Source organism: Pseudoliparis swirei, chromosome 20 (genome assembly GCF_029220125.1).
Source record: "Pseudoliparis swirei isolate HS2019 ecotype Mariana Trench chromosome 20, NWPU_hadal_v1, whole genome shotgun sequence".
In the NCBI taxonomy this organism is placed as follows: domain Eukaryota; kingdom Metazoa; phylum Chordata; class Actinopteri; order Perciformes; family Liparidae; genus Pseudoliparis; species Pseudoliparis swirei.
Window position 1 is genome coordinate 13,412,773 of NC_079407.1, and position 23,568 is coordinate 13,436,340.

The 23,568-nt window shown below is 41.8% G+C and overlaps 2 protein-coding genes across 2 annotated transcripts; both read left to right on the plus strand.

Annotated features, from left to right (window-relative positions):
* The first annotated feature begins 957 nt into the window (after positions 1–957).
* Positions 958–14,031, plus strand: ddx6 (DEAD (Asp-Glu-Ala-Asp) box helicase 6). The gene is made up of 14 exons (XM_056441360.1): positions 958–1,045; positions 1,766–2,349; positions 2,470–2,533; positions 3,097–3,201; positions 4,089–4,218; positions 5,178–5,324; positions 5,901–5,995; positions 6,138–6,260; positions 6,386–6,514; positions 6,781–6,897; positions 7,508–7,571; positions 8,859–8,960; positions 9,088–9,267; positions 10,989–14,031. The coding sequence occupies exons 2-13, from the start codon at positions 2,159–2,161 to the stop codon at positions 9,255–9,257; spliced, it is 1,437 nt and encodes a 478-aa protein (XP_056297335.1). The 5' UTR covers positions 958–1,045; positions 1,766–2,158; the 3' UTR covers positions 9,258–9,267; positions 10,989–14,031.
* A 3,517-nt stretch (positions 14,032–17,548) lies between these two features.
* Positions 17,549–23,001, plus strand: treh (trehalase (brush-border membrane glycoprotein)). Its single transcript, XM_056441265.1, is given in 16 exon segments — positions 17,549–17,634; positions 17,636–17,650; positions 17,832–17,862; positions 17,864–17,949; positions 18,185–18,215; positions 18,217–18,320; positions 18,426–18,454; positions 18,894–19,073; positions 19,165–19,186; positions 19,188–19,318; positions 19,321–19,379; positions 20,638–20,734; positions 21,719–21,784; positions 21,787–21,830; positions 21,921–21,974; positions 22,224–23,001. Coding segments are annotated over 16 exon segments (1,173 nt in total). The 3' UTR covers positions 22,362–23,001.
* Positions 23,002–23,568: the final 567 nt, after the last annotated feature.

The following is a 23,568-nucleotide window of genomic DNA, read 5'->3' on the forward strand; positions in this document are numbered from 1 at the left end:
GCTCCATCGCCAGCAGACCAGACTGTGGCTATTTTGTTGCTAGCAGCTCTAGTATGAAACCAGAAAAACCATGCCGCCCTAAATACTTTATTATTGTCATTATTATGTAGGCTTTAAAATCCTAGCTTTACAGTATGATATGGAGCAGTAGGCCCTACTTAACTGCAATGCATATACAATACTGTCACGTTATTTATCTATACAACAACAACAATATTATTCTAACATAAAGTACATAAAGAATATGGTGGGTGACAGGGACATACTATTTATGTATAGGCTGTATTTCCTCTGGGTTTGCCATTTGTTTCTAACACCCTTTTATTTTCACTTTGTTACTTTCAATCTGGAAAGAACAATAAATTGAGGCCGCGCACAATCCACGAGTGTATAGATAGATAGATAGATATGGACTTTATTAATCCCCAAGGGGAAATTTGTCGTAACAGTAGCAGCACCAATAAACTAAACACACAAGAATAAAAAATAAAATATAAAAAACAGGGATGAAAGATAAAGATGTATACAAGAAGTATACAAAGTAAAATATAAAATAAAATATATATGTATCTATACAACATATATGCATACACAATACACAATACAATACTAATGACAAATTAAATTAAATATAAAAATATTAAATATAGACAGTGTGCAAAATGCAAAGTGTGTGTACGTGTGTAGTGTAAATGAAAATGAAGTGTGTGTATGTGTGTTGTGTAAGTAAATGAAATGTGTGAAGTGCAGATCAACATAGTGTGCCACAAACATTTGAATAAAAGAGTAAACTACGGGTTTGCTAGATGGGGATCAGCAGATGCCAATTTAAAATGGTCTGAAAGTTTCGTTTAGCCCTGACGCCCTGTCGTCAACTCGCTGATTTAAAATGAAATCAGCTGATGAGTTGGATGGGGGCGGCTACAAATACGAGGGGAAGCCATCTTGAACGTTTGGTTGACGAGACTCTTTCGTAGTCAGCTAAAAAAAGATTGGTACACCTTAAAAACACAGCATAGAGAACCGATTATCGCAGTTATCCAAGGTAAGTGCGTGCACATTTAGGCTGTTTACATGACTGGGTGGTTGTTAAACAGACTCTCAGTGGTTTTGCGGTGACTTTTGTAATCAGCGTCTACGGTTTGCCATCGTTAGCCGGTTTGTTAGCCGCCAGCAGACCGAACCGAGCCCTCGATTCGGCTGAGCGAGCCGAGGAAAGATGGCGAGCTAACTGGTTGATGCTGGATATCAAGTTGTGTTGGTTTGTTCTCTAACATTAGGAAAAGTGTCACGCTCTATTTTCGCCAGCATTATGAAACACAGACTGTATTTAACATATTCTGAGACCAATGTAACGTTGTATACCGAAACGGCATAACTTTAGCACGGAGCTAGATGACGTTAGTCCGGTGGTTAGCACAGACGTTAAGTTAGCTCGGTTCCCCTCTGACGTTAGTGAGACGCCCGGTATAACATACACGTACATGTGTCCAGATATTCATCCACTAAACTGCACATGCGTTCAAATTGCGTCACCTGTACGTATGTATTTTTTATGTTCAATATCAACGTTGTTTTCATGTTAACCAGCTCAACAAAACTTGGGGCTGCAGTCCTGCGCTACTGCTGGTTATGTATCCGCTGGACTATATTTGACCTCGATGCGCATCTGTACCCTCTCAAAGCAGCACGTCGCCTCCTGCCACACAGGTGGCATGCTTTCTCGCCTGTGATGTTTTTAACACTTTGTCTCTGTATGTTTCAGGGTTGGAGAAACCTGAGAGGACGTAGCGGCTCAGTGAAGCTCGACAAGATGGCTAGTTAGCGAAACAGTCTGCCAATACTTGAGAGCTTGCTCCGCCTTCTGGTATATTCCATACGACAATGGCAGATTACCTGATTTGCTAAAGGAATACGTTCTTTCACGCTTCCTGAAAATTAAATGGGTGCATTTGCTTAATTTGACACTTGACGGTCCAGACACAGCGACATTGTTGCTCAACTTGTGACACGTTTGAACAATTTACATTTGGATCATTCTTAGTCCCGAAAAGGGAACTGCAATCTTAAATCTAGAAGGGTTGCAGCAGACTGGACTCTTCATTTAGAGAAGTGTCTCAACAAATCCTTGCTATTGGTTTCGAAAAGTTAAGTAGGCATGAGTACCGCCAGGACAGAGACCCCAGCGATTTTGGGCTTGTCCAACCAGAATGGACAGCTTCGAGGCTCAGTGAAGCCTCCTGGAGCACCAGGTGGAGGTGGAGGAGGCCCTCAACAGCAACTTATTCAGATGAAAGGCACAATCAACAATGGCAACGGCCAACTGGGCCCGACAAGTAATGCTGTCAAGTAAGTTATTCAATACTACAAATACAAGAATTTTTATTTGACATTCTCTACACCTTGGCACAATTATTACAAACTGTTCCTTGCTATGCATATTGCTTACACTAACTTAACCCTACACAGGCCTGGAGATGACTGGAAGAAAAGTTTAAAGTTGCCCCCTAAAGACACGAGGATGAAAACTTCGGTTGGTACAAGATGGTTCTTTTATTATTTGGAAGTTTCAATTGTTAATGCTATGAAGACTAATTAATTTTTTTATATATATATATTTTTTATTCATATGTGTTTGGTTTATTGGTGCTGCTACTGCTATGACAAATTTCCCCCTTGGGGATTAATAAAATATATATCTATCTATCTAAACTGTTCCTAAACACCCAGCACATTTTCTGAATTGGCTGGCCTTCTTGCACTATATATATATATATATTATTATTATTAAGAGAATATATATATATATATATATATATTCTCTTATCATAAACAAGGTGCAATTCTTAACTTGTTTATTTTTTCAGCATACTATGCTTTAGTGTCAACATTGCTTCTATTCAAGCTCAAAGAGAAATGTAATGCATGGATCTGCAAAGGATTGATTTGAGTTATGTTAATTTCCAAACTGTAGCTAGTTTGTGGCATTAACTGTATACCCTTTCATTGTCAGTAGAACCTAATCCACTAGTTTACAGTCCCATGATCTGTCAAACTTGCCAAACCTATGCTAATTAATCATTGTTATGATTGTAGGATGTGACTTCAACTAAAGGCAACGAGTTTGAAGATTATTGCCTAAAGAGGGAGCTGCTCATGGGAATCTTTGAGATGGGCTGGGAAAAGCCATCTCCAATCCAGGTACATGCAGACAAAACTCAGCTTTGATCCCTTGTGACAGCTGGACCAAGACGGTCTTTGTGCTTGGGGAAGTGCCTGTGTTCATAATTCTAGAGTTGGGTGCATTTGAGACCCTGGCAGTCATTCTAGCACCATGACTTTGATATGTTACCAAAACTGACTGACTTTCAAAATCAGCAACATACTTTTGAATCGTATTTATAATTGATTGATGATGTTGGGTGTGTGATCTTGTTATTTTTAATCAGTATTCTTTGTTTGCTGTGTAAATGCTGCTGCACATAACTGCTTCTGGAACGCCAATGTTTTTATATCTTCCATCTGGCCCCCACAGTGCTCTTTGCATTGCTGAGGGAGCAGAGGGGAAACAAGTGGGACCAGAAGGACATTAGAGTTATAGTTGTCTCCTGCAGGAGAAAATAAATACTGTAAAGCAGTCTCGAGTTGTCTCCCATGTTCTATTAACATCTGTGACTAGAGTCATGGCAATGTTGGTCAGTCCACCACTGCGGTACAGACTAACATCTCAAACTCATTGATTGCCATGAAGTTTTGTACATTTTTGGTCCCATACTGTATTTTAATTACTTTGATGATCCTGCGAGTCCTCCTTATCTGACCCATTTCGTTCTACCCCAAAAGGGTTCAACCTGCTTTTCGGAACAGCCTGATCGGCATGTCCAGTATTATCAGGCCTGTGACCCTGGACTGTTGCTCTTTTACTTTCCATCCAGTCACTCTACATGTTACTTAACTGACCAACTATTGAATGTTTGACCATTTTTTGCTGGAGCAAACATAATTGACTTTGCCAAACATGCACTGACTGTACCCATCCATACCAAGTAGTACTTTGTATAAATCTGTCATGACTGTTTTTTGCGCAGGAGGAAAGCATTCCCATTGCACTGTCAGGAAGAGATATCTTGGCAAGAGCCAAAAATGGCACGGGAAAGAGTGGAGCCTACCTCATTCCCTTACTTGAACGCATTGACCTGAAGAGGGACTGCATACAAGGTGAGGAAGCTCAACCTTCTGACATTCACTGTGGCAGAAAATGTCACATGTCACTCTTTCCTAATTTTAATTAATCACTCATTTGTCAAATTCTAAAGGGTTCAGCATTTCAAAAGGGAATATTGGTAGTAAATCAGTCTCTGTAGTTCAAATCCTGGTTTGTTGCAGATGTATTGTGTGCTCATTTAAATGGAGTATTGACATTAATTTAATTGTCCAATGTGTACAACTGCTTTCTGTCGCCACTGTATCTAATGCCAGAAAACATGAATCGAGGCGTCTTAAACTGGATCAAGACAAGAACATATTTGTATACTTATCTTGCATTTCTCATTTTTTCCGTGTCCGGCGCGTTCGAGTGTGCCACGTCGGATTCAGAAAACACTTCTAACTTGAGAAAACAATGTAAATGACCAACATGATGAAGGGCGCGTGCTTAAATAAGCATTGGCTCGTGAGAATAGAAGATTGGCACAAGCAATGCCCCAATAATAGCATGCAAGTCCAGCCCCATATATCCAGAAGTGCCAACAGTCAGCAGCAGAGTTAAGAGACCTGGAATTGGAAAATATTGTGCCGTTAATGCTTTGTCACTCAAGGTGTACCGTCACTGAAATAAAGACTAAATGCTTAATTCTAAAAATCTCTGGAGAAAAAATAATTGACACAGCAAATCAATAGATGACTGCAATGAGAAGGTGATAATCAAAGGATTTCAAACACAAATCTGCTCAAAAGTTATGAAATGTACAATCTACAAGTGAGAGATTGTTATAGATATCGGCAGACTAATTGCACATGACCACTTAAATTGTGTTCGTACCTAAGATGGTTCTCCTTGTAATTGTGTGTTGATTGGTTTAAGGGTTAAGCAAAAGCTATGTGCCAAGTGTCACAATTACTAAGTTAGTGCAGGGTAATGTGGGTGTTATCACAAGTATCTGTCTCTATATTTCCAGCTATGGTCATAGTACCCACCCGAGAACTGGCTCTGCAAGTAAGCCAAATAAGTATCCAGGTCAGCAAACACATGGGTGGAGTAAAGGTAATGGCAACCACAGGTGGAACCAACCTACGCGATGACATCATGAGACTCGATGAGACGGGTAAACTTCACAATTGCCACATGTTGTTACCTTGATGTTGTAAAACAGTCTTAATTATAAATGCTGTGTTCATTTCCATCTAAAAGGGCAAAATGTTCATGTTATTCTAAAGACAATGAATGTGTCAGTTTGTTACAGAATGGGTTTTTAGATAAGCAAATAAAAACCTTGTGGACAAGTAGGGGCTCTGTCTCTACGGTTGGATGTGAAGGGTGTCTGTGATCGTTGGTTGGATGTAAAAAAATGTTTGCTTTTTGCTTGGATGTTGAGGGTTTCTGTCCTCTTTGGTTGGATGTTAATGATTTCTGTCCCTGGTTGGATGTCGAGGGTTTCTGTCCTTTTTGCTTGGATGTTGAATGTTTCTGTCTTTGGTTGGATGTTAAGGGGTCCTCTCTTTGGTTGAACATTGTCAAAAAGAGATCACATCACAACTACAATGTTAGGTGGTTGTTCTGAATATTGTCATTGTGATGGACATGATCTTTACATTCACAAAACACTGCCTTTCTTTTGTCAAGATCCTGTGTATCTTAATATCTATTGCCTTTTTCTACCAATGCTTCATTTATTTTACAGTACATGTGATCATTGCCACTCCTGGGAGAATTTTAGACCTCATCAAGAAAGGATTGGCCAAAGTCAATCAAGTGCAGATGGTCGTTCTGGATGAAGTAAGTAACTGTTTGTTTTATTCTGTTTGACCAGGATGGCATTTTCCTAAATAAAAGTGACCTTTTTTTTTTTTTTTTTACAATTGAATCATTCTCTTTCGACGGCTCTCAATGTGCTTTTCTCTGTCTCTCTGCTCCTTAGGCTGACAAGCTCCTGTCTCAGGACTTTGTGGTTATGATGGAGGAAATGCTGGGCTTCCTGTCCAAACGGAGGCAAATCTTGCTTTATTCTGCAACCTTTCCTGTCAGCGTTCAGAAGTTTATGGTAAATATTATTCATTAAACCTTTTTTTTAAAGTACCGTTTCAACATTTGTTATTAACTAGCAAATCTGCCTCCATAATATGTAGCACAACTTTAATACAACTCCTGTCTTCACCTGCTTTGTAGAATGCACACTTGCAGAAACCCTATGAGATCAACCTGATGGAGGAGCTGACACTCAAGGGTGTGACTCAGTATTATGCTTATGTAACTGAGAGGCAAAAAGTCCATTGCCTTAACACCTTGTTCTCTCGGGTAAGTGTTGCCTTTCTGCACTTTATGATCGTGTTATTCAATTTCAGATCTGTCATTAAAACTTTTGTAAAATGCCAACTTCACTCAGTCTTTTTATCCAAATGCTGTCCTATGAGTATTTTTACCAGTCCTAATTCATTTTGTTGGCAGTTTTGTTTTGAATTGCACACATTAAATGTAAATGATAAGATACTTAGACAAATGGCTAGAATCCTCACAATTTCACCAGGATTTACTGCTGTTGGTGCTCTTTTCTTTTTTTACAGCTCCAGATCAACCAGTCGATAATCTTCTGCAACTCCTCACAGAGAGTGGAACTCCTTGCCAAGAAGATCTCCCAGCTTGGTTATTCGTGTTTCTACATTCATGCCAAGATGAGACAGGTCAGCTCGATATACTGCCTCCGAAATGCCAGCTCTACCAGCTTAAGACCAAAATACACAGGGTGGCCATGGTTGTGTCCTAGAACAGCTGCTACAATTGCTTTTGGTGTGCATTAATTAAAGTGGTGCATTGCACAGATGTGCGTGTACCATTTATTTGTGTCGGACTTCAGGTCACACCAATGCTCTAATTCTGGAGAGTTGCTGCCACTACTAGTTTTTTCCAGATGCGACCTGGGTAACTGGACAACATATACTTCACGTATTGTCATTTACTATTACAGGTTGCCTTTAATCAGGGATTATTCTGTATTTGGCAGACAGCGAAAATATATATATACATATTTTTTACAAGCATCAGGAGAGGCAAATGGATTTGGTTCACGTCTAAGCACTGGGTTCGGTTGCCACGGCAAACCTCTTCAATGAATGTAAAGTATTCAAATTATGACTCAGTTTGGAAGCTTGGATTGTATTTTACATCGTAAAATGTTTTACAGACCATAACAAAAGAGCGATAGACTCATACCCTGCTTCCACAGCAATTTTAAAGTTTTACACCAGAATCCACCACATGAGGTTCACGTGACATCTCTCTTCTGCTCTCCAGGAGCATCGCAACCGTGTGTTCCATGACTTCAGAAACGGCCTCTGCCGGAATCTTGTCTGCACTGGTAAGTGGTGAAGCGAAATATCTTGCTGTAGGCTAATACCATTTGTTAAGTGTTCATAAAGCTGCACAGGAACACGCTGGTAAAAAGGGAACCATAGAGATAAGTTATTTATTACTATTAGATAAATATACCAGTATCGTATTCATGGTATTGTATCGAATTCTAGTATCTGGGAAATCATATTTATGACGGGTATCGTGTCAAAGTTATGATGGTATCGTGACAACCCGAGCAGGAGGCAGAGGCAGAAAAGACCAAGGAAAAGGTTCATGGCTAAACGGCCAAGAATAGGAAGTTGGTTCATGAATGACTTTAACCATGTTGTATATAATCAGTATAGAATTTGTCAGAGCAATCAAAAGACTAGTTATAAAAGCTTGAGGTTGCAAACGACCTGGTGTGGTGACTAGGGCTGCAACTAACAATTATTTTGATAATCGATTAATCTGTTTATGTTTTCGATTAATCTGATTTTTTTTTTAAACTTAATTTTCAACCCTTTATTCAAAACAGGGTTCATACGGTCATGGAAAACCTGGAAAAGTCATGGAGTTTTTAAATGGCTATTTCCAGGCCAAGAAAAGTAATTGAAAAAAATACGGATTTCGCCATCCGCAACGGAATAAATAACCACGTTTTCTACGTTATACTCTTGTGGAAATGCCACACACATCGTAACATGTAGCGCCCTGGTGTCTGGGTTCATGACGTCACCCGTAGGCGCACACAGCTCCGTGAATGTCTCCGACGACGTGAAGGACTTCCGCTTCCAGCGCCGCGTGAGCAGCAGCAGCCAATTAGATTCATTAACAGAGGAGCAGCTCAGCGCTGATTGGCTCTCACAACGCAGCGTTGCGTCTCTCCTCTCCTCTCCCTCCGCTCTGGTTTCCCCTGCGCCGCTCTGCGCTCAACTCAACTTTGTTTTTTACTCCGCGACTTATTGAGTGCCGTAATAATTGCGCGACACAACGAATCGATAATGAAATTCGTTGCCAACTATTTTAATAATCGATTTCTATCGATTTTAGCGATTCGTTGTTGCAGCCCTAGTGGTGACCAAACATGGTTTGCTGCAATGTAAAGGCAGAAAGCACAGCTTGTACTTCAATACTGCAGAAAATAAGTATTGAAACTATTCACTATCAATTTGTTGACCTAAATATTTTTGAGTCCGTTCAGTTGAAATAAATTGCTGCTTGTCTAGAAATTATTATTCTGCAGATACTATATTTTGGGCCAAATGCACAATATGTTTTAATTTCTTGTGTTTTAATTTATTTTTTATAGATCTCTTCACAAGAGGAATTGACATTCAAGCTGTGAATGTTGTAATCAATTTCGACTTTCCCAAGCTGGGAGAGACCTACCTTCATCGCATTGGGAGATCTGGTGAGAGCTCATATTGGTTGTGGTTAGTTTTTTCTTCGGTGCTGCCGCTCTTCTTGGTTAAAGACTTATTGTGGGTTGCAAACAATGATACAATATTAATTTAAACCTTCACATCCTTGATATCCAGGCCGCTTTGGACACTTGGGTCTCGCCATTAACCTCATCACTTATGATGATCGCTTCAATCTGAAGGGGATTGAGGAGCAGCTCGGAACGGAGATCAAGCCCATCCCTGGCATCATCGACAAGAGTCTATATGTGGCAGAGTACCACAGTGAGAGTGGCGAAGAGGTCTAGCCGTGAGCCAGTAAGTTCACTCTTTGTTTTCAAATGTCCTGTATTTTGAGGTCGGTGAATCCATATACAATATTTTTGTACATCTTGGATTACAAAATATACATCGGCCCAAGGGTAATATTATTTATTCTGCCATCAACAATTTACTGGCTGCATGCAAACGCTGAAGAGTATCTTAACCCTCACAACCTACAGATTCAGGAGCAACCATCCAATCTCTTCTCAGACAAAATATCAGCAAAATATGAACCAGACAAACGATTCCTTCCATTGACTGAACTTTGAAAGGGATACACCCCGTCTTGTCTTCTACATGACGGTAAACTTCCTGAGCATCACTGAGAAGTGTCCCCCGGAGGTTGTGAGTTACACGGCCCTTGTGCAGTCGGTCTCAAGCGCATCAGATCCACCTTGTTACCAAATATGAAGGCGTGATGATTCTCTTTGGCTGAAAGTGCTCACTCTCATTCGGAGACCCTCACAATTAAAGAGGATTGTTCTTCTGCTTCGTTCTCACCTAAAGCTTTACTTGCTTTATTATTTGTAGTTTATTAGCATCATTTGTGCCTTAGAGGGGGCGGGGCTTATCTCCATGGCTTTACTCTGTAAATTTATAATTTCCACCATGGAAGAACTAACCACTATTTGTGCGTTTTACTCGTTGTGGACGTCCCACAAACGTAACATCCAACGTGCTTGTGTTCATAACAATAATATTGTGTGTACACGTGTATATATATGTGTGTGTATATATATATATATGTGTGTATATTTCGTATATATCATTGTTTGCCTACTTTTATGAATGCAAGACTTGCAATACACGTTCCGGTACTAATCTGAGTTGCGGCTGCTCGTCATCATCGGTCTCCACGTGTTCAGGGGGACCGGTGACGGCCTCCCCGTCTCGTCCAGCCTGACGCTGGTGTGCTCGACACGGGTTCACGTAGTCACACACAGCGCAGCCTCCGCTGTCAAAGTTAAATATGAGAGGCTCGTAACCTGCTGACAGGGCGGAGTCACCAGAGAAGTTAAAAATATTTTTTTTCATTTTCAATCGGCTCAGGCACCGAAATGTGCGTTGCGTTTTGACCCGGGTGCCACATTGGCACCGGTTTTCGGTACCCAACCCTAGTTGGCACGCAGCTCGGTGAATTTCACCGACTCCTTCTGAATAACTGCCGCTTCCAGCGCTACTAGAGTATCAGCAGCCAGTTGGATTCACCAACGGGACGATGTCGGTGATGACGGGCAGAGCGTCTCGGCGTCAAGAGACTCTTTCTGTGCATTGACTTTGCGTGGGATCTCCTCTTTAGGGGTGAACGCTGCATAAGACTCGAATGGCACTCGGGCTGGAGGGATAATGACAGTTCTGAACTCATTCGGCTGCGCAATTTTAAAGACTAATCCTGGAAGTGTTTTATATATATATTCATTTTCTGTGTTCAGTCTTTCATATCCATCAACCAGTAATGTATATATTGCTGTCTACACATAACTAATCTCACAAGTGTTTTCTTTTTGTTGTGGAAATTATTTGAAATGCCTCTTATGGTTTAGGAAATGCATGTTTTAGTATTGGAATTTTACAAGGAAAGTCTTCACTGTTGTGGGAACTACATAGTGTCTAATTAAACTTGTCATTGTTGGACTTCTAATGTAAATAGAGCTGTAGTTATGCGACTGTTTTATCCAAGCAACTAACTTATTTTTTCCTCTTTTCTCTCACAGATCAGTCCAACATCCATTCCCCTTTTTTGTTCATCCCCCGAACCCCCGTCTTGAAGTCCTCGTTTAATTTTTTATGTCCAGTTTCCTATTTTGGATGCCACCATAAGGAATGTGTATTTTGATTCGAAGCGTTTCGGAAGAACTCATTTGCCCTTTTATTGGGCTCTGTGCTGCGCCATCACACCCTGAAGACATACGCACTGGGAGGAAAGCACGGGACCAAGTCTAAATGTATCAGTGCACATTGTGAAGACTCCACCACCGACGCAAAGCCAGCACCAACGGACCGCTATACAACTCCATGTTTTAGTTTGAGAAGTTTTAACAAATTTGTATCAAGTGCCTTAACAAGCAGATCAACTCGTTCTAAAGTAACAACCCTTCATTATTCGCCATCTTGCTTCATACCACTCGCTCACATTTGCCGACTTGAAAATTTGTTTCACTAATTTAGCGTCCGACCGCATAGATGATTTCATATCTGTTTTTGGTTGAGTCATCAATGGAGATGAGGAGAGAGCCGGTCTGATCTTTTTTTTGCTGGCTTCGCTGCACTTGAGTCTGGCTGGTAAAGAGGACCCGCTTGGATGTTCCATGGACAGAGATGCTGGATTTAGTTCAAGAGACGGCCAGACTGCCTGGTAGCTGGTGGAGAAGCTTGTGCTTCTAAAAGAGCCACATCCTTCCCTTGGGCTTCAGTGTCGGAACACTGAAATGAATATGCAGCCGCAGCAGTCATGAGGATTCCTCTTCTGGTGGAGTTTAATTGTGGGAACGCATTTTTTTTCTTTTTCTTTGTCCTGTGTTTCACCTTCCGACGGATGGCCATACTTTATTCTGCGAGCTGTGCAGCCAACATGTGGGGTGCACCTTCCACCTTGTGTAAATACCTTAATTTTAAGATTGTTTTAAACGAGTAGAAAAGACTGGCCAACAAACTGAAAAGAACCCCACACCCCCCTCTTGTTGGCACTGGAGGCTGTTTGCCTCACTTTGTTTGATCTGCAATATCGGCCTGTGAATTTATTTATCATTTTAGAAATTGCAGAATTTATTAGAATCTAAAACCTGTAAAATGGCTTGTGCATGTCATTTTCTTTGGAGGTGAAGTACACGTGTAATATTTAGCCCCTTCAGAGTGCAATTCTTCAATGTTGCACTTAAATTAAGATTCTTTAAATTGTTGCCCTTCTGCTCCCAGTTCAGTGTTCAGTCTTGACAGGTGGCTTTGTCAAGCTCATGCATTTGAGTAATGAATTATTTGTTGTCCCCAGCCTTAACTTTTGAAACCGACCTTGTGACGCACTCTAAGATCTCTTATAGCGAGTGTTGTGATCGCAAGATGAATGATATTCTATCATGTAGTCGTACTACTCCTCTCGGTGCAGCAAAATTGTCAGATTAGTTTTCCGCGGCGGTATTGGCCGTTACGTTCTCTCTGCTCTAAGCACAGCGACGCCACTTCACAAATGTTGACTACGCTGTGGATCTATGTTCCCCCTTTCCAAGACGTTTGCCAAATGCATCTGACCTCAAATGTAGCAGGAATCCACTCTGTGCATTGTGTGCTAGCTGGCTTTAATTAATCCAGCTGGCAAAAGATGCCTCATTTAAAAGAAGAAAATGCAACCTCAGCAGGTTGAACTGCACTTAACGCACAGAGACGTGATCAGGCAATAACACGGGCCGCTCTGCGCTGTGCGCCCACAACGCCCAAATGGGAAGAAAGTGTGAGGCACAAAATCTAAACAAATGGCACGGCGGGCGAATGGGCGAGAAGGATGACAGATTACCATTAGTCTGACTGCTTGTTTGAAGAAAATAACGTGGGCCCCTCAGCCTGCTGAGTTCACGGTTTATTTCGCTGCCCTTTATTGTGATGTTGGGTTTGGAATACAGTTTTGTGTTTTCATGCGACACGACGACCTCGTTCTGCATTAAGGTCTCTGACCACTCGGTTGGTCAGCGGACACCTTTTTGTGACTGAGGTTCCCCTTTGTTATGGTGAGATGCTCTTTACACTGTTCTAATCGATGAGAAGTCGGACATTTGCACATTTAATTGAACGTCTTTTTAAAAAAACAACTAATCCAAATCGTGTGATAATGTCGAGTTTAAAAATGACTTTTATTTCTCATTGGTTAGGACTGATCCCTGTTCTCTCGGCTCTATTAATGCGTCCTAAATACAAGTACTTCTAATTCGGCTGTTTTGGTTGGGTGGGAGGTCTGCATTTGTTCCACGTATTCAAACTAAATGCAGCGTCAGCCGAGTGAACGGGGATCTCACTGCAGGCGCCTGGCAGCTGCCTGTTGTGTCAGCCAGAGGCAGGAAACAACACAGCAGATCCTCTCAGAGCTAAACTTTACGATCAAGATTCAGTGTGTTGCTGCCTTTTGATGGGATGCTGCTTCACTGCCTGGCTGCCATGTTGAGAACCTTAAAGACTGAGACGAGAGCATCTCCCGTCAGATCGGGCAATTTAATTGGATAGTTTGTGTAACTAAATTGTCTCATTCTTTAAGGTGTTTATTTTAATTTGTGGGCTGGCTAAATTATTGCTCTTGCTGCCCTGATGCACACGTTCATCCTCTCGATGGTTCTGAAACATTTACGTAAACACAGCTTTTGTGTTCAATCTGGCCGCTGATCCTCCTCCGAGGATGTGGGAGGAGTCCGTTAGGGAATTCTTTCCTCAGTGATGCATCAGTTAAAAATAATGGGGAGGAGCCTTTGGGCAATTAAACATTATAAGATCTAAAGTTCCAAAGTTATGTTAATAGTTACAAAAGGATTGAAAAAAGTTGCCCTTGGATTTTATTTTAGCTTTCAAAATGAAACGTTCAAGTGGAGTTAACCTTAATTAAAAAGTCTCCAAGTTTAAGGAAGAATTTAAAGCCAGAGTTTCTTTTATGAATATTTGGTTATTTAATTGGCACCGTTTTCAGTGACGCTAATTTTACAATGGACTCAAGTTTAAAAGATGTCTTGAATATTATTGAATTCGATTGAAAGTTCTGTTAATAAAGCTCACTGAAATTTATTGTGTTTGTTGTTCTTGTTGGTTCCCTCTGCCGGCTCGTTGCTGCCCTCAGCCTGAAGGCCTCGGGGACTTCCTCACCTGTTGCGGTGAGGCTGGACGTTGTTGCACTCGCTGCAACATACCACTTATTTATTTTACTTAATACTCCCTGAATTTGCACGTCTTCTACGCTCTCCTCACGAGACGTCATTTTAAATTCATTTAGTTTTTGGTTAAAACTGCTTCAATGACTAAAACAATCATCTGTTCATAGTCTACCTTTCCCTGATTTCATGAGTTTCCCAGGTATCCTCTAAGCCTTAATGCTGTGTAAATGTAATTATATCAGGCTGAACTCGCATGTCAATGCTTCCATTCAGGGCTCCAGACTAACTTTTTTTATTAGGAGCACAGTGGCCCCTAACTTAAAATGTTAGGGGCGCAAGCAGAAAATTTATAAATCGACTTGCAAAGTGTTCCCATCATTTTTACTGTATTACTGATAAATACCCCCCCCCCCCCCCCCCAGAACGCAATTTTCGGATATTAGTCAGTCGCGCGCAATTCCAGGATGCTATATTTTCATTGGTTGCTGGATTGAATCTTACACAGATACGGGTTGTTTTCTGATTGGCTATTGTGGAGCCCCTTTTTTTGTGTGGGATTGGCTGATAAGTGGCTCCTCACAGCAGAACTCCAGGGGAGCGCTTGATTCCTCCACGGTGAGGGCAGCGCGGCCAGCTCATGTTTGCGCGCTGCGGCAAATTAAAACATTAAATAGCCGAGAGGTTTTTTCAGCGTGAGAAATACGATGTGTGGCGGGAGTGCGTGACGTAAGACCGAAATGCGTGAGTCTCACGCTCAATGCGTGACACTTGAGAGCCCTGAATTCGGCCTCCTCGGCGCACTGGTTAGCAGCCTCTTGTCTTCTAAATGCGACTGGGAGTGGAGCTGCACTTTCATTGCACAGGTCGCGGCACATTTTATGTTTCAGACTGGCGTTGTGTTTGAGCAGCGTGTCGTGTTTTAATTGTGTTGTGCCAGTCTTATCAGCACATTTCGTGTTCCCAGCATGTTGTGGGAATCGACAGCAGAATTTACAGTTCATTGAGTTGCTCTCCCTGAAATACCTCAGCCAGGTGAACTCGCGCAGCCACTCATCGCGAAAGCTGAATTTCCTGCGTTTTTTCGCCACGAGAGTTTCCTCACAATCTGAGTCTGACTCGTTCTATGGATTTGTCTTCTCTACATCATTAGGTTTAGGAAGAAAGTACTAACTGATAGTCCGCTTCGCCATTGTCCATTGTTTACAGGAGACACCGCTATGTCAAATCTTTGGATTCGCGCGATAACCCACAAGACCCGCCTCTTTTCACACATTAGCCTATAACCGTGGTCATCCCCCCCTTCCCGCTGTCAATCATCCCCCCCCCCCTCCCCGCTCTCACACACAGGCCAGCCTTCTTCTTCGGTTTTCGTCTCCTTTCTTCTTCTTCTGGAGTTAATGTCGGTTAGCAAACCAGTCATTCAGGCATTACCGCTAACTATAGTGGGCTGAAGTGTAGAACAAGTTTGTCAGCAACAAAAATATTTAAAAACTCAAAAATAAAAAATCTGCTAATTTACTGGTCGCGCATGCGCGAGTTGATGAACAATTTACTCGCACTGTCTAATTTTAGGCGCAAAATGCGACCATTTGGTCGCAGTCTGGAGCCCTGCCATTGGTAACTGCTTAAAGTCGCATTGCTCGGAATTGTGATTGGTTATTTTCCGGGGACCATTTGATTAGATTTTGGGATCGATCGGGTCAAAGGTCAAGTTCATGAACAGTTCAAAATCTTCTTTTTTACCATAGCACGGTCAATTTTTATCCAATTGGCATGCAACTAATGCCAAAATGTTCATAATTCAATGCCCAATCTTGTGATATGCGAAGGTATGCGCTCTACCGAGTGCCCATTCTAGTTGTAATAGTTTCTGTCCTGTTTCTTGGACCGGTATCCAAGAAAAGGCTGGGTCTCGATCTGCTGCTGTGTAAGATTATAAATTGAACTTGAGCTCAGCCGGACAAGTGTAACTCTGACGCAGACAGTTCATACATTTATAAATGGATTGTTTATTTAACCTAAAATATAAATGCATCTTACTGTCTGTGGAGGAGCTGCAGCGTAAACGGGTGTAACGGTATCGATGATAGGCTGGTCCTGTGATGAAAGAGAGAAGGTTAGACAGCCAGTTCATACATTTATGAATACATTGTTTATTTAACCTAAGAAATAAATGTATCTTACTGGCTGTGGAGGAGCTGCAGTCACCGGATGGAATGCTATCAACGATAGGCTGGTCCTGTGAAGAAAGAGGGAAGGCCAGAAAACACTCCTCTCAAATGTATGGAAACACACAACAGCTAAACCAAACAAGTAGTTAAAACAATCATCTATATCATTCCTCAAGAAAAAAGAATAACTTGGGCCAAATATTCTCTACTTCCACATATTTTAAACACTCTGTAATACAATTCATTGATTATCCAATTAGTTCTATATCGACATATCATTTATGGCCTAAAGCTTTCAGCTTTAAATGACAACTCTCCCGAACCTCTTCTCAGTATCTGACCTCTGCCTGCCTAAAAGGATCGTCATAAGCTGCCTCATTGTACAGAGGACCTGGCTGTACAAGGGTCAGGGGGTCAAAGTCGACAGAATCGAAGGATCCTGGATGAGGCGGAGGTGGTGGAGGATCACTGACCACATCCTCAATGTTAGCCAACATTGAGGATGTGGTCAGTCGACACCAGTCCATGTAGGAAGTCATTCGGAATGTCTCTTCGTAAAACTTTGTCAACACACTTCTGTCAAATATTGAGAATACTTACTAATTTCTATAGTAATAATCATAATAGCTCAAACACACAGCTACATAGCAAAAAGATCACTGTCTGGAGGGAAAGTTCCCACTGTAAAATACAATGTGTTATTTCTCTTTCCACTGTACTACATACAGTTCAAAGGAAAGTACTGTACACCTGACTTCAATACACTTTGACAGCTAAACCATTAGTTTGAGGCACTGCTGGCCTTTCAATGTTAATTATAAATGCTATATATATCAGAGGTAGCCAACATGGGCAATATATATATATGGAAAGTACTGTACACTGGAAAGTACTGTACACTTGACTTCACTCCACTTTTTTGACAGCTATAGTTCCTATTCACTTTGCAGAGAAATATTTTAAATTTTCCCAAACTATGCGTTACCTTTATAAAACATGAATCATTTTTAAAGAGTGAACAATGATACCCAACAATACGTAGGATGCTTTTAATTACTTTCAACTGCACAGCATGCTTCATTTAAATACAGCTCACTTGTTGATGAATCAGTATCAATAATCCAATAGTATAAAATATGATGTAGAACTTTGAAATATATATACATATACACACACATATATATATGTATACACGTGTGTGTATATGTGTATGTATATATATATATATATACACACACACACACACGTGTGCACACAGTGATGCGAGCCTCTCTGGGCCCAACGGACTCCTTCTGGCTCAAGCGGCTCCTGCTGTCAGAGATAACAGACACGGCCCACGGGATGATTCTACCTTGTCAACAGGTAAGGCTAAAAAAACATCTCATCTTTAAATAAAAGTCCAGCTCGCTGCAGGTCGTGCAACAGGCTACTTTTGAATAATAAGTCATTTTGCAACCTCCAGTTGTACACTTTATCTACGGAGCTCTCGGGTGGGGATTTTAAGGTTTGTGGTCGAATTTATTTATCAATCACTCTGCTGCAGATATGACTTCGTTCCAAATGGTGGATGGATTTTTTTATAAAAGACGCAGTCAGCCTCCATTCCTCACTCTAATGGTGGACAGCTACTATAAAGCAACCAAGAATAAAAAGTTCCTCAGGTGGTATTTAGATCTGAGCTGATGTCCTGCCAGACACATCATTATTCTCCAGCTGCCTTGGGTCCCTCCCAGAATAGGAAAAAAGAGCACATGAAATCGCAGCGCTCGTGTCTGTCTGCGCCGCCAGTATTTAATTAGAATGTGACACTTCTACATCTGTGACGATATCGAGGAGCGTGACAAGTTGTCTGAATTATAACCAGGGCTCCCTGCGGTCTGTACACACGTGGTTTAGAGCAGCTCTGGAGCAGGAGTACCGATTTTTGAATGCAGAACCGCTCTGTTACTGTGAAAGTAAATGGAGCAGCACATCGACTGAACCGGTACCATGTGCAGGTGGGCTTGCCCAGGTACGTACTGAAATGCATCATGTAGACAATACAAATGAATTCAAAAGGTGTGTGTCTGTGGGGGTATTGTAGGGTGTGCCTGAACCTACGGGCACCATGTTTCTTTTCTTTTTTTCGAGGCCTGAGTCTGGAATGAGCTGATGGACTCACAGATGGTAATGACTTATTAGTATTTATTGATTGAGTCCACATACAAGTTTGAGTATCACCCTGCTATGGTCCACGAGAGATTACAAATAAAGTTAACTCTGTGGGGTGCTTTCCTCTGGAATGAGTCGGGTAAACCATGCATCGCTCCTCATCAGGAAAGTGAAATATATTTAAAAGATCATCTGTGCAAAACAAACCTGTTCTGAATATTCTTCAGTCCCGTAAAATGTTGTTTATAAAATAAAACTGTCAGAAAAAAAAAAGTGCATTTCTGAAGATCTTTTCCCGTTTTGTCATGATCTTTTTTCTCCATCGCAAATAGTCGACATAGGAGACATTTCTTCGGAGCGTGCATAGCTTACGTTGCCACGTGCAGTAAGCAAACAAGATGCACATGAAAACGTGTGTGTCTACTTGAGACTTTGTGTGTCTCCTTGCCCTCAGACTGGAATGAGCGGCTGTGGATGGATCTGCAAGCGGATGCAGAGTCTGGCTGGGACTTCGCGTCCCGCTGGTCCACGGATGGCCTCGGGGACACCGGCACTAATCAGGTCCTGCCCACTGACCTCAACGCTCTTCTGTGCCTCAATGAGAGGACTCATGCATCGTTTCACAGGATACTGGGTGAGCGCACCATCAGTGTTTGACCTCTGAACCAACTGTGTCTGCTTTTATCTCCCAACTGGTGTTGCGTAACGCTGATGTTTCCTGCCAGGTGATGGTGACTCAGCTGCACTGTGACTAGAATGCCGCCCGCAGACTGGAGGCGATGGAGTCTGTGCTGTGGGATGCTGAGAGGGGAGCCTGCTTTGACTTCAACCTGATGACGCACTCCAAACACTTTGAGTTTCCCCCCTCCAACCTGGCACCCGTTGGTCACCGTGCTCTTCTCGGCCTGAGATGGGAGAGAAGGCAGTCCAGTATCTGAAGGTCGGTCGACATTCTGGGCTCCATTTGGGTCTCAGTTCAGAAATAAACGATGCATCATAGATCATTTTGTTTATTTAAATGGTTGTTTACAAGATGCATATTTCCCCCACTCCAATGAGATATAGATGTACGGATACTTTATGTTCAGGTTCATTTGAGCAGGTTTTGAGAGATTTGTTACTCAAATGGGAGAAATCTGTAAAATATGTTTACAGCAGCTTGTGTTTACATGAAGAAAAACCCTTGTACTATAAAACACACTGATATTGGTTGGTATAAAGTCGTTGAAAAGCAGAAGTAGTTTGAAGCCTAAACTGTGTGGCTCAATACCATTAAGGGTATGAGAAGATGCATTCAGTGACATCTTTATGAGGTGCGCCCCTACGATATACTGCTATTCAATACTACTGCCCGAAAATGTTGAGCTTTGGTTGACAGTTAGAATGAGTGTAAACTTGGTTACGTTGACTATTGAGATAAAGGTGGTGTACATGAGGTAGGAAGAGTTTTAGAAACGCCTCTCAATATAATAAAGTCCAGTACAACACCACCACGATGACAGAATGTTGTATGTGAGTTGTAGTGTGCATTAACTGCATCAGATTGTAAAGGTGTACCTGATGTGAGTCTGTGTATGCATTTAACCTGCATTTATCGAGATAATTTGAGTGAGTGTGGATTTATTTTTCCTTCTCTGCACACAGAGGGCCAGTATGTCTCGTCTCCTGTTAGCCACTGCAGCGCTACCAGGTTTAGTGTACTTTAAAGTAAAAGTGCACGGCTCATATCATGTTGCAGGCTAGATGGCCAATTTACCAACGTTACAGCAAATTCCACCGCATGTAGACGTAGCTGCAAATGCCTCTTTGGTCCAGGTACTGCTGGTATTGTCCAAATACCACCAACAATACACCAACTAACCACCACATGTCGGCAAGTTAGTTTACCTTGTCCCTCCCCGTGGTCTAACACGTCACGGTGGCAACTGCTGTCAATCAGACGCACAGCTTTAAATGCACATCCTTTTTTAATAATGAAGAATACAAGTTGGCATGATTTTTGTTCTTTTGATGGATGGATTTTTTGTATTGATCCCCATTACCAGCCATGAATCCTCCTCCTGCTGAGAAACCTCCCTATTTGGATGCTGTGTGTTTTATGAGCTGTGCTCTTTCGCTCCAGCAGATGGCGCACACACGCTGCAACGGTCAAATCCAAGCACGTCTTATGGTTAATGGTTCTCTCGTCTGTACAAGAGAGTGGTGCTCGCCAGTTCCCCAATGGCGTGCCAGCGTCTCGGCAGCAGTGGGACTACCCCAACGCGTGGCCTCCTCTGCAACACATGCTCATTGACGGTAGGTTGACCTAAATGGATCTGCCACCATTCTTGCAACCTGAACTGATGGTTTATCGGTTGATCAACGCATTGCTTTTGCCTTGGCATAGTCAATCACGTACTTTGAGGATTGTGGCTGCTCTAGCTGACGTCTCCCCGTCACTTCTCGCATCGTTATTTTGTCTCAGCATCCCGGCCCTTGCTCTACAGTCTCCTTTCTACCGGTTAATACTGGAACACCACAAGCCTATTATAAAACTATGCACACGTATTACACGCTTTCCTCTGTTTTATGGCAGCATACAATACATTTTATCTTCCACACCCACCTAGAAAATGTTTGTGTGTGTGTGGTCCAGAAAGCATGTTGAATGTATCCCTCATAAAAGGCGAATGAATAAAGCCAATCTTAAACTGGCATCGTTATCATCCAGCCGAAGCTCAGTAGAATGGACCTGTCCATTTCTCGGAAGATCAGTGGTTGGATCCCCGGCTCCTCCATTCCACATGTCCAAGTGTCCCTGGGTAAGATACTGAACACCAAATTCCTCCCGACGGCTGTGCCACGATTGAATTAGGATCTGATGAGAAGTTTTGGCAGCCTCTCTGCGTGTCCACATCGTCTCCTTTACGTTGTTCCTTGGTGCATTACTTCCACCTCGTCACTGGAGTGGAGGAGTGTAAAAAACATTTGCAGGAAAATGTATTGCGTCACAGTACAGGAAAACGAAGGAACATGTAAGAACATGGTTTCTTCGTGCGAACAGTAGTCGAAACCCCCACAGCATAGCTTTTTTAAAAAGGGGACAGAATTTAATTGGCAATTTGAATAAAGTTATATTTCACTTGAGTTTTTTTAGTTCTAAAAACTCTTCGGCTGCAAAATCTGTATAATTATGATCACCATCCTGCTGAATGTTACCAAAATTAAGTGCTACCAGCAAGCCATGTGAAAAAAAGACTGTAGGTTTGAGTGGATAAAGAATACTTTTTATATTTCCAGGTTTATCCAAACTGCCCTCAGAGGATGCTCAGCAACTGTCATTTGGTTTGGCCCAGCGTTGGATCAAGACAACTGGTTGGCACACATGAAGTATGAAGCCATGTTTGAAAGGGTGAGTCGTCTGAGGTTTCGGTGAGTCGGAGCTTGTGCTGCACAGTGATAACACGGCTGGCTCGGAATGTGTCATTTTCTCTCATGGCAGTCTGACGTGAACGGCGATGGCAAACCCGGCGGTGGAGGAGAATATGAAGTTCAGGTACTCAGGTAAGTCTTTTTGATTTCACGCCGAGCCCCATCGATTCTCTTTGCCTCACTGCTGCCGCATCGTAAACATATTTGCATGCTCATCATCTACACAGATACTCTCACTCCTCCTCACTACCTTGTCCTCATCCATCTTGTTTATTAAAAAAAAGAAAATTATATAATGATCTCACCTTGTTGGGTCTTGTTGTCGTCTACTTTTCAACATCCCTTGCGAGCGTCTGTGTTGCCCTTTGTGTAGCTGGGTCTTGGCTGGACCAATGGTGTGGCCCTGCAGCTCGTGGACCAGTACGGGGCGACTCTCACGTCGGGATGCAGACTGATGTCTTCTGGCCTGCTGCTGCCTCTCGTCATCTCAGCCGCTCTCATGCTCCAGTGAGAGGCCAAAGGAGGTCTGATTTTATTATCTGTGGTTTCACTGCACTGCATCACTCCTTTCCATTGGCAGACTTCAAACGAGTGAACATGAAACATCCAACTAAATTGTGTTTCTTGTATTTTTTTTTTTTTAAACGATTGGATATTTTTCCGAATCAAATACGATTACGATCACTTTTGTGAGTAAACAGGGTATACTTTATCATCAAAGAATTTCCTCGATGAATAATTCAGTATTTATTCTTGGCGGTAAATGATCAGTGTGTTGCTGAACTGCAGCCTGACTCGTTCCTTCTATTTGCATGCATCTGAAGACACTCGTGTTAAATACATTGACGAACACAATGACATCAGCGGGTCGCGCACAACATTTTGGGCACAAGCGGTCTATGACCGCAAGCCCTCTACCGTGTGCTTATTAGACAACACTTAATGTAACCTTACATGTATTACATGTACTTTGTTCCTTTCTTTTCTGCCTCTGCTCCAGCAGCGGCCTGATGCATTATTGTTATGGATTTGTATTTCCGTGACTGTGACCTCAAAACATGTTTTTGGCCAAAACCTCAAAAATTCACTTAAATATGACAATGGCACGCACAGTTATCAAAGGATAAAAGGATAAGCTGATGGCATTTAAGACAAACATGGATGTAAACTGCAACATGACATTAAACTGACACCTATTTGTTGTATTAAAAAAAAGTTTTATTGCGCATGTCTATGGCTACTTCACAGACTGCCCCCAGATTAAAACTCCAATGGTAAATGGTAGCAGTAGGATGTTTGTCTTGTATTATTGTTTACGTAATACAGCTGTGACATGGTGGAAAGAGTAAACAAACAGTGTAGCCGATATCTTGGATATAAAATCTCATTGATTACTGCCATGCATTGTTTTCCTGTGAATCCCTGGTGAATAGGAAAGTCATTTGATCCAGCATGGGAACGGCAGAATCTGTCACGAACGATAAGTACTACTGTATACTGAAAATACTAATACTGCATCTACTGTGCGTGTGGGTGTTTGTAAATGTATGTATATATGAGATTAGTTATCACTGGCTATATATACAATTAATGGCTATTGAAGAAGAAATTACGACCATGAATTCCATGAAAAAAACCTGGATTTATTACTTTCAGCGAAAAGGTTTGATTTTAACTCAAAGGAAAGAAGAACACTGATTTTGCCATTTCTGATTGTT

Bases quoted from the DNA above. Each gene is read 5' to 3' on its own strand.
- ddx6 (XM_056441360.1), top strand. From the start codon at position 2,159: ATGAGTACCGCCAGGACAGAGACCCCAGCGATTTTGGGCTTGTCCAAC. The intron at 4,219-5,177 runs GTGAGGAAGCTC...CTATATTTCCAG, and splicing joins GAAGAGGGACTGCATACAAG to CTATGGTCATAGTACCCACC. The intron at 6,515-6,780 runs GTAAGTGTTGCC...CTTTTTTTACAG, and splicing joins TTAACACCTTGTTCTCTCGG to CTCCAGATCAACCAGTCGAT.